Here is an 11,317-nt window from a genome sequence, read left to right on the forward strand (position 1 = left end):
TCCCCGCCCCACACAGCCAAGGTATGCAGACACGGAAACACAAGCCTACACCCTGATCAGCGCTGATTAAAGTCCCTCCGCTGTGTCTTTGAACAATACACCTCCGCTGTGTTCTGCTAAGATTGATGGAGACATTTGTTGCCGGGTCAATACCACACTGCTGAAGTGATCAGGGAGCTGGAGCCAAGCGCTGAAACAATATGTCGGACCTGGGACTGCAGGAATGCATTGTGTGAGAACCTGTTCTCTTATAAAGGGACTTTCCAGCTTCCCCAGCCGGTTCTCTGCTCTCTGTCATTCTACCACGTTAAGAGACGTCTGCAGAGGAGCAGCTTTGATTTCCCTGTTGCACAGCACTAAATATCATGTAAAATATAATTGTGTTTTTAATCATGTGTGTTTCAAATGTTACTGTTACTAAACAAACCTGCTCTGGAAACAATTACCATTGTGTAACCAGGATTACACAAAAACGACTTAACTGATTCCCAGGAAAGGGTGGGGCATGACCCAAAATATTTTTTGGGCCTTTTTCAACATTTCCGTTGATTTCTCAGAGAACAAGGATGACGCTCAGTAGAGCTGCATAAAATCCCACACACGCATTGATATCAGTTGTCTGAATGTGCCTGATTTCTTTCATCAAGATCCATTAATTTTTCCCGGTGAAATTCAGTGAGAATGAAACAAAAAGAAAAACACCCTCTGTCCCAATGTTACAGAAAGTGAAAAAAAAAAAAAATCCCGGATGACTCAGATCCACACAAAGATTAAATGGATCCTTTCCTGATTCACATCCTTCCACCAAGTGTTGTGTTAATCTGTCCAGTAGTTTTTTGCGTAATCAATCAAACAAAACCAACCCACAAACAAACAGACCGGGGTGAAAACATAACCTCCTGGATGACGGTAACGATTTCACGGATCTTGATAAAAAAATCTGTTATGTTGACTGATATATGTCATAAAAACTCAAAAGGTGTTAGTTTGTCCAGTTTGGGCTACTGTAAAAAACATGGCGTCCTCCGTAGAGAGGACCTGCAACTGATGTAAATATAAAGTATTTAAATAGGGTAAAGAAAACAAGAATGTACAGTTTTGATGAAACACACTAGAGAAAAGATCACAAGGATTATTTTATATTCACTTTCTGCCAATAGATCCCTTTCACCTAAATCGTACACACTGAACCTTTAAATGCAAATGGAATGGTTTATCTTTTTCCATTATAGGCGTCGTGTTTGCTCACGTCGAACCATTTCCTAAAAGTGAAAAGATGGAGAGAAAGATTGATAGAAAAGCCTCCAGCAGACTGTGTGTGCAGGGCGTTATATCCCCGTGGAAACAGCAGTTGATTAGCTCGGACCTGGTATGTTGTTGGCTTTGGTGCGGCACAGGGGAATTCCTGCATCCATTTCTTTCCCTCTTGGCAAATCACGTGGTACATGTAATATTCTCTTTGCTGAAAATGCCCCCCTCCCTTTCTCTTTATGCGCTCATTTATCTTTCTTTCTCTTGCACTCTCGTTCCTCTTGTGTAATATCTGCGCTGAGCTAATTCCTCAGCTCTGGACCCAGGGTCATGATTACAGGTTATTACAAGCATTCATTTCACCTTCAGTTTCACGTCAGACGCGGCTGCTCACGTGGCTGCACCGACAGCAGGTGTAACTTACTGTAACTCATGTGAGTGACGATCAGCTGCTGGTATTTAGTGGCACCTTAAAGAATCGCACGGCGTCACCTGAACTTTGCCCTCAGGTTTCCTTTTGAGTCCCTGCTCCGCTTTCCTCATCTGCTTGTTTTTCACTGCTCATGAGTTCTCCCTGTTCGTTACCTCCTCCAAGGACCTGGTACTTTCCTTGTCGTTTGTCCGGATTACTCAAAAAGTACTAAATCAATCTCTATTAAATTGTGTGGAGGCGTGGGGGGGTGGGGTGTGATCCAAGGCAAGAACCCATTACATTTTGGAGCAGATCTAGATAAATGTGCAGATCCAGGGCTTTTTCTTCACTTTCTTTAACATGGCGAGATTGGCCCGTTAGCCATTAGCAGAGGCCTGCGCCCTCTGAATACTCTTAGCTGCAGTAATTGTTTGTCACACCACAGAGAGGTGTGTTATTAACCACCTCAAAAAAGTTAATTATATTACATTAGGTTTCAAAATCGTAATAAAGACTTAATATTCTCTTATGGGGAGCGTGTCTGCTGGAGGCTCTGAAAGCGGCTGGCTTTTGATTAACAGTTTTCACATCAGGCAAAGTGAATGGTTCTGTCTGAAGAAAGTTCATTTCTACCAAATTAATTGAGATTTATATTTCTTATAAAGCCACTGCAGCGATCCGGGTTCAAACCCCCCCCCCCACACACACACACACTCTCTCTCTGTCCCGCTTTCACATCTTACTCTGTCCTTAAAGCCCCAAAATATACCCCAAACAAAGAATGAACTTAAGAAAGCTAAATGCATTGAGATACGATCAGGTTCTGTGAGTAAAATGTTACTTCTGATGAATAAAGATGTGAGTAATCTTCATGAACAGCAGGTTTTCCCTTCTGGCTCTGTAACTACATCTGTCATTCGGATTGTTTGAATTTAAAGGATAAACATATTTTCTCCATCTCATCCTGTGATTTGGGTTCATCAGCCATTTGCTAACATAACAATGTTTTGACTGAATGAATGTCTCACATGAGACTTCCTGGGAAATGTAATGTTATTCTAATCTGTTCTTGCTCATCTCCTCACACACCCACTCAGGCAGGTGCTGGAAACTGAAGCTCCCCCTCTGGAGCCCAGTTAGAGCCACAACCAGACTCCTGAACCCCAGCTGCTCCGCTCCTCCGCTCACAGGACCCGTTAAAGGAGCAGTCCCATTAACACCACTTACATCTGGTTGTATCCAGCTGCACTGATAGTTTAACAAGACAAGACCCCATAGACTGTAAATAAAGACGGACGACACATCTGCACTTAATATCCAAAATGAAGCCAGTACATCCTGGATGTGAACGCGGCCATCTTGCACATTTGGAGTCAGAGTCTGCGCCGTAGTGATGAAGGATCGAGGTCCCACCGATGATACATGTGCTGGACCAATCAGTGTCAGCTGTCAATCATGATGTTTCAAAATGTATTTGAGGTGTTCTTAGTTTGGTCCATGTCCCATCCATTAACATGAAGGAGGCAGGATTTATGACCTACACTGCAGCCATCCACCAGGGGGCAACCAAGATGCTTTGGCTTCACTTTTTGGAAAGCTGTCATGTCTTCCATCTTTATGCACAGTTAATGGAGGTTGGAATTTCAGATGAAACATTCTGTACTCTGGATAATTGTCAGAACTAAGTGTCAGAACTGTTCAGGAGGACAATTATCTTTATGGTTAAAAGTAATTAAAGATTAGAGGTGGTGTGATGGAGTTCCTAGCCATCGCTAATCACTCTCCACTTAAAATGTCTCACAAATTATTGAACCAATTACTGTGAAACAAACATTCATGGTATCCAGGGGTTGTATTTCAATGACTTTGGTGATCTCAAAGGATCCCGTGTTTATAAAGTTTGACAACGCGTCTCCACTTCTTCCAATTTGACAAAAAAAGGAGCTAAACTATCTCCATCATACGGCCGCTGCCATCTCACACTTTTTACGTTTTGGTGCCAGTGTCTGTGCAGAAGTGATTGTGGAGGAGAGCCAAGGTTCCAGGTTCCATCGATACACACACTGCGCCATTCACAAGTCATTCTCAGGTGTCAATCATGATGTAAATAAATTATTAAAACCAAACTTACCAGAAAAAATAATACTTGAACAAATATCATTGTAATAAAAACTACCGCAAATTTAATCAACGTGTACTTTGAGTTTTTTATTTCGGCCCATGTCCCATCTACTACCATGTTACATACATAAAGTCAAAGCGTGATCTCTTGTCTTTTCCTCCATCGTCACCTTGCAGCAGGGAGATGTTTTTACTTATCCTGTAAGATATTTCCACATATATCAGATGGAGACATTCATGGTTCCCACATGATACATCCTACGCAATATAGTGATCCTGATCTTCCTCTATCATAACCCACCGTGAGGTTCATATGTATAGTTTGGGGTTAAATTTCAACTGGAATGATCATCTGTAGATTTGCTCTGACTTTTTCATCCATCCGTCTTATAGCAGGTTTAATATGTCCAGCAGGCTACTTGAGTTTATCATAAACCTCGGCTGTATAAGTTGTGTAAGTTCCTAATTAGCAAATGTTATACCATATGGGGCCTATAATGAAAAAGTCAGAACCAGAGACCTGACTGATGATTCAGTGACGAATCCGAGCTCAGTTTCCGTTTGACCAAAGTCTAAAGTTCTAAGTCACCGTCTGATACTAATCTTTTTGTTGCCATGTGTGTGGAGCTCTCTCTCGCCCTCGGATGTCCGCCCCCTCACCGACTTGTAGACATTCCTGACAGCGTCTCCTCTCTCTGTCTGAAGCTTCTCTGCGGACAGCTGGGTCTTAAGCAACATGATCCCTGCTGGAGCTCTGCAGGCCCTGACGACACTGTGTGTGGATATATACAGCATATGTCTGTGTGTGTGTGTGTGTGTGTGTGTGTGTGTGTGTGTGTGTGTGTGTGTGTGTGTGTGTGTGTGTGTGTGTGTGTGTGTGTGTGTGTGTGTGTGGTTTTGTACATCCAATACACACGCATGTCTTCCCTATGAGAGGTGCCACATTCATGAGATTCTCGGTGAAAAACAGGCGTAAACCAAGAGATGAACTCGGCCTATTCGGGAAAATATCAGCTTACTGGGACGTATTTAGAGTTTGCTGGTTGTTGTGGCCTTTTTTTTTTCCTTCTATATTTACAGCAGAGCGGATGTGGTCTGGACATCGGCGGCTATTAGGTTGCTATTAGGGAACGTGTCACAAACAGACAACAACAAATCATCGTTCAAGTGTCGTTATTTCCGACGGGTCCCGGTGGTTTCCAACAGGAGGGTTTGAAACTCCTGTATTCCGCAACGTACTTTTAGTTAATGGCCATGTTGTTGCCTGTATTTATTGTTGTTTCCCTGCCTGAGATTATTTGTGTCTTTGAATTGAATTGAATTACAGCAAGCGGGCAGATCGAGCCCAAGATCTGCTGAGTTCTTTCCCCGTGACTCAGCAGACAGAAATGGATGTTTGATAAAAAAATAAAAAATAAGCGGTCGTCATGGCTTCAGACGATTAGGAGAATGACGCCTTTGTGGATTGGATGGTGGGGTGGGGGGGGGGGGGGGGGGGGGGGGGACAGGAGTTTGGTCCAATCTATCCAGACTCCCAGATCTGGGAAGCAGATGACCTTTATTCGGATGGAGGCATGATTAATGGCGAGCAGCGGTGAACCATGGAGATCTGGATTCAGGTCAAACACTCTTTTTCCAGCCCAACTTTAACTTTCACTGAAGTTCAGTCTGTCACAGATACCTGGCGACTCTGCATCACCTGAGCCGTGACCTGAGGGTGTGTGTGTCTGCTGAGGTATGTTGGGTATTCACTCACCTGCGCCATGCGTCACAAAGTGAAATACCTTCTCTGTGAATGAGCTAATCCCATTCCAATGCTTGAAAAGAATAATTACACAGTGCACTATATTCACAGAGAAACCTTAAGTCACTGTGATATTATAGACGACACAGATCTCAGAGATTGTTAGTCACCAAACTGGATCACTGGGCCCTTGCTTAACATCCTGCCTCTGCTGTTTGGGTTTTAGGAGGTTTTTTATTTACACGAAGCGTAGTGTTGTGTCCCGCTGGCGTCAGATCGCACTCTGACGGGAAGAGCGAGCGGGGAAATGACACAACAGGTTGAAGTGGAACAAAGGATCGAGCTTCCGACTGGCTTACAGGAAGTAGAGAGACGCCCGCGTCCAGCATGGGGACCTGCACTGAGTCATGAGGCATACCTGAGCAAACCCGTAAGTTACGCTGGGATGTGAAGTGGTTTTCAGGCCGGGCTCTCAGACTTGAGAGGCTCAGAGAGGCTCAGGATCAGGTCGAACAAGGTTAAGATTTTAAAAGAAAACAGAATTGGAACCACTTCTATTCAGCAGCTGAGCCTCCATCTGTAACTAATCTTGTTTCAAACTTTCACTACAAATAAAATTGATCACATTCAGCTGAATAATCTAACCCCCCTTTCAAAGAGATTTATCTTCTTCAGCAAATGGACCTGGCACAGTAAACTGAAAGTGTTTCATTTAACCGTGGATGTTTATCCAAAACCTTCGGGAACAACACTTGAAACTAGATATTCTAAGACCAAAGGTCCACTTACTGCTTTCAGAGCTTTCAGCCACGTCTCATCAGCCTTCTTCACTCTCCACAGTCGTGTTATCGTCTTACTGAAGTTACATTCAGAAGAGCTAGACAAGGATTTTCTGAAATGATCAAGTGTTCAATGTGTTCATTTGTTTATTGGCAAGATTAAGCAAGAAACAAAAATTGGGGGTGGGGCATGACCAAGGGGAGAATCAATTAAATTGTGGCTCAGAGGTCAAGGATTTTATTCCCACTTTCTTTAACATTTCGAGAGCGATTTAAAGTATTTTTTGTTGATTTCTAAGATGATTCATAGATTCATTCATTTATTCATTCATGAGTTTGTGCAATTTGGGTCCACCTCTATTTAAAAGTCAAGATAGAATGAATTCATATTTGGTTTCAATAGGTTTGTTTATAATGTTTTTTAATTAAATCTCTGAATGCTTTTTCCAAACCTCCCTCTCCAAACTGTCTGGGGAGAATCTGGGGGAAAGAAACTATTAATCGCTTCATTATTCTTTCCTCTAAAAGTATAATTAAATCACTAGTGCAGTTTTAAACACATTCCAAATACAAATTGATCATAATGTAAATAGAATGTAAACTTGACCCCAGTGACCTCAGTTTTATCTGTGGCCCTGCCTGTGGAGGAAATGAATCACGTTCACCAAAATGAATGTTGTTTGTGTTTAATTGCATCAAATTGTCTCAAATTTGATCTAATCTTCATTCTGTCCCATCATTTCTTTCATGTCCTCGGTTGTTTTTCATGTTGAGGCAAACTTCTACTTTAAGGGGATGATATGAATCGTAACCATCTGTAAAGTGTGCGTGGGAGGGCTGTGATCATGAAGCAGACTCAGACTTGTTTCTTCTGGCCACCGAGCTTCACCTGACAGCACCCCGCTTAGCCGTGACTCCACACGCTGCGTCTCGTGTTTACCATTAACGCCTCTGCGTTTTTCCTGCTCACTCCACGATATGGAGACAAACTGAAGATGTGTGTACAGGTCACGGCGCTGCACACACTTGTCTTATATCCTCCCCCGTTTAATGCTTTTTTCCCCCCTTGAAGATCTAACAATGAACTCACTGTTGCGCAGCTCTGCTCCGTCCACATAATGACGGCCTATGGAGCGATGACGCCAAGGCTGCGAGTTTGGCCTGAGTGTGTGCCAGTGCTGCGTCAGAGGATGTTTATGCAGCCCGGGATCCGAGAGGAAGAGATAGTGTGTGTGTGTGTCCTTCTGGTTGATCCTGAGCGTCGTGAGGAAGTCAAGAAGATGACTTTACACTCTGCAGCCAGATGCACAGAAGACTATGACGCCGGCTGACGACCTCTGAAACCACCGCCGCAGTTTCTCATGAGTAGCTTAAACATTTAATGTCCTATAAACGTTCTCATGGTAGCAGTGGTGACAAAAAAATCCCCCATGTGGCCTTTGGCTCAGAGACCAAAGGTGTGTGTGTGTGTGTGTGTGTGTGTGTGTGTGTGTGTGTGTGTGTGTGTGTGTGTGTCTGTGTGTCTGTGTGAGATTTAACTGTTGCCAATTTGTGAAGCAGTATTTTTAGAGAGGAGGCCCATCCGCTCCGGTAATACTCCTCAGATCAGTCGAGCCCTTTGATGCGTTCATTGTAGTGTGATCCCACTTCAAAGCCGCACACAGGGACAGGATGGGACGACCACAGACTCTGCATTCTGTCACCTCTGACCTTTGGCCACTTGTGCTCGCCACACTTACAATCCACCAGACCCACGGCCGCAGTGAGCGGGAGTGAACACTCGGCTTTGTTTGTTTGTTGCAGCCCCAACATTATCAGTTTCATTCCCCCTTGTTGATTTTAAATCTTTAGCTGATGTTTGTCATTGTATTAATCAAGTCCTTGTCGTGTTTCTTTTGTTTTTTAAATCCTTATTGTGTTGGAGTTATACACTGATTGTTTTTCTGTCCAGATTTAATAAAATATTTAAAAACGTTGTACATGTGCACCTTTAATCCAGCTGGTAACTTCTTTTTTTAAAGATGCCAAAGAAATAAAGTTTACTTTTCTAAAGAAAGATTTGTCAGGGGGCTCCTTACAAACACATGTGTGTCTTCGTCACAACTGGATGTAATGTGTGGTGTTCTGTCTTCGCCATATAGGCTGATTTCTATAAATGCATTATACGTAACAAGTTTTAAAGTCCGTCAATGGCAAATAAATGTAAAAGACAACTACATAGGAAGTATATGAGAAGTATAAGAAATCCTAAAACACGCTGCAGTGTATTTACACACAAAACGTCTGACTTATTAAATGTGCCTATAACCAACATTTATCCAAAATGAATATCTACATCAACTTTATAAGCTGCGTGTTTTTACAATCTCCCTTCTGAAGTTCTTACGCTGTTTTTTCGGAATATGACTCAAGCTTTGCTCTCTTGGTTTATAACAGTAATTAAATGGGCGTGTGCCCACAGTTTCACATTTGATCCACTGACAGCCCTTATTTCATGATAACAGGGCAGCAAAACACACATCCTGTGTAATCAGTGTCTGATAAGGAGAACCCAAGAGTTTGTCATGAGAACACATAGTTAGAAAGCTGCTTAAATATCATTTAAAATCTAATCTCTCAGGTATCGAGCCACATGTATGGGTGACTAACTTAAACTGAATGCCTCTGTGTAACCTTTGAGTGTTTCCGTTCCACTTCTACAACCCGACCACACCTCAGAGGCAGTTAGGTGTGTTCAAAGGCACCGGATTCTTTCAAGTGTCCCGAGCTTCCGACTCAATCTGCTTCCATATCAGTCATGACCTCAGCCTGCAACACTCCAGTGACAATTATGAGTCACATTCCACCTGACAGCAGAGAGGAAAGGGACTTTCCTGCCCCCCCCCCCCCTCCCCCTCCCTTCTCACTCACACATGTGGCCACACCAGTCTTTTCAATTAAAAAGTGTCACCAACTGTCAAATATGTCACACTGTTGTAATAGTAAATACACAGACCTTGACAGCAAGTGGAAAATACACTTTAAAAAGTAAAAAAATCGAGGACAGTATGAGGTTATGTCAAAAATGCATGAATATTTATTCAAATAAATACAATGACACACTCAGCACACTTTGAAAAAGTAAATAATTTAAACAACACAAGCTGTTCGCCAGTAACACCATATCCTGGAAACAAATAAATTAACGTCATGTAATTTTGGGAGTCATTCCTCCCGGGAGAGCAAACTTGAAATAGTTTTGACAATTCAAGGGTTCAGTCCTGCGTGTGGAGCTTTTCAAACTCTGTCTGTCTCTGGGTTTAGTTCAGTTGTCCCCTCTCTCTCTCAAAGCTCAGTCCGGGACAATCCTTCATCTCTGGACCGGATACCTCGTCTTCCTTTTGGTCCGCGTATTATTTCTTTATGGTCCACATTGACGCTGGAAGACAGAAGAAAAAAACCATGTGATTAGTTTTGAGATTCTCCCACATAATGATTATTCTTACAGGTTTTCATTCATACACCATTTGAGCTGTGCGTCACGGTGCGTCGCTCACCATATTAGGAGTGGTTAAGTGCCAGAGTTCCCCTCAGCGGCTCAGGGAGCCCTCGCCATGCGTCTCTCCTGCTGTCCGGGGGACGCGCTCTCGTTGTCCTGCAGCGTTTTAAAGTCCTGGATGGCCTTTCTGTTCTGGAAATCGATCAGTGCCATCGTGATCACCGCGTTCCAGCAGTTCTCCTCGCCGGGGCACCGGAAATCGATCTCCTTATTGTCCGTGGTCACGATGGTGAAATAGACGAACTTGCCGGTGCGCTCCACGCAGTCCACCTTCTTGATGGCCTGCAGCTTGAGCTCCTTGCCCTTGGTGCGCTTCTGCGTGTCCGCGTAAATGTTGAGGCTGTCCGTGGTCAGGACGCACGTCTTCCTCTTCCAGAACTGGAGCAGGCTGTCGCTCCTCTTCTCCAGCTCTCCCTCCTTGAGGACCTCGCTGATCTCCGCCGCTGACATTTTCATTTTATGGTCTCGAGTTGGGCAGGTCTGCTGAAGCCCCGCTGTGTCGTTCCGAGGAGCCCGAGGAAGGAGCTTCTCCACAAAGTCTTTGATAATCCAGAGTGGCGTTGTGTCTGAGCGAAGGTGGCACAAGAGCTTTATAGTCTCCTCTGGCCCGGGCCCGTCCCACTTGACGTCAGATGCTTTGGGAATGCATCAACAGTTGCCAGTGGAGTAATTCAAGGCTGCGCGTGGGCGGAAGCTGCGGCGCGGGAGGGGGCGAGGGCAAAGGAAGTCCTAACGTGGACCTAATTACACAGGCAACATGTTAATTAGTAATCCACATCCTACTGCGGAGATTAGTCCAAATATTTGCCCACTCTGCACTAAGTGAGTCTGTCTAATATGGTTAATTACGCACATGGCCGAGGGCGTGCGTAAAAGTCAGTCTGGGCCTATAAACCATTAATATCAGATGTGAAATCAGAGGGATTTTTGAATTCCCTGGAAAACCTTTTATCCTCCATAGTCCCCCCCCTACCCCCCTACCCCCCTTCCCCCCTATGCCTGGTAATCCATTCCTTTTAAAACCTTCATCTGTGCCACCCTGCTCTCCTCTGGTTCTTTTAAAGAATAACCTTTTTTTCAGACTAAACAGGCTTCACATCAGTGCTGTTTTAAATAATGCTCTGCTATTCCTGTCTGTGGATGTCAAACCACTGAGTTTCACCCAGACACACAAAGCTGCAGTTTCCATTCAGTGAGCAGAGGATTCATCAGACAGCTCCAGAAAGAGACTGGGTCACAATGTCTGGAAAGCACAGGTAGTTATGAAGCTCAGCAGTTACACAGTCCAAAACATTTTCCGGCTCAGCATAAATACACATAAACACTCTGCTGCCTTAAAGGAATTAAGTGGAATTAGTTCAAAGTCGTCTCATGGGTTGTGAAATTGTAAATCCATATCGTTTACAAAGAGGGTCGGAACTGGAGTGGGTGTGAAATGTCATTGGGTTTGTCTCATTTTCATTATTATTACA

The 11,317-nt window shown here is 43.8% G+C and overlaps 1 protein-coding gene across 1 annotated transcript; it reads right to left on the reverse strand.

Annotated features, from left to right (window-relative positions):
• Positions 1 to 9,360: 9,360 nt before the first annotated feature.
• Positions 9,361 to 10,416, reverse strand: phlda2 (pleckstrin homology-like domain, family A, member 2). The gene is made up of 2 exons (XM_034588835.1): positions 9,844 to 10,416; positions 9,361 to 9,725 (listed from the first exon to the last, which is right to left on the reverse strand). Exon 1 carries the CDS (start codon positions 10,299 to 10,301, stop codon positions 9,885 to 9,887), a length of 417 nt encoding a protein of 138 aa, XP_034444726.1. The 5' UTR covers positions 10,302 to 10,416; the 3' UTR covers positions 9,361 to 9,725; positions 9,844 to 9,884.
• Between the last annotated feature and the right edge of the window lie 901 nt (positions 10,417 to 11,317).

Source organism: Hippoglossus hippoglossus, chromosome 6, assembly GCF_009819705.1.
Source record: "Hippoglossus hippoglossus isolate fHipHip1 chromosome 6, fHipHip1.pri, whole genome shotgun sequence".
Lineage (NCBI taxonomy): Eukaryota > Metazoa > Chordata > Actinopteri > Pleuronectiformes > Pleuronectidae > Hippoglossus > Hippoglossus hippoglossus.

Excerpts from the sequence above, each read along its gene's own strand:
- phlda2 (XM_034588835.1), bottom strand. The coding sequence starts at position 10,301 with ATGAAAATGTCAGCGGCGGAGATCAGCGAGGTCCTCAAGGAGGGAGAG.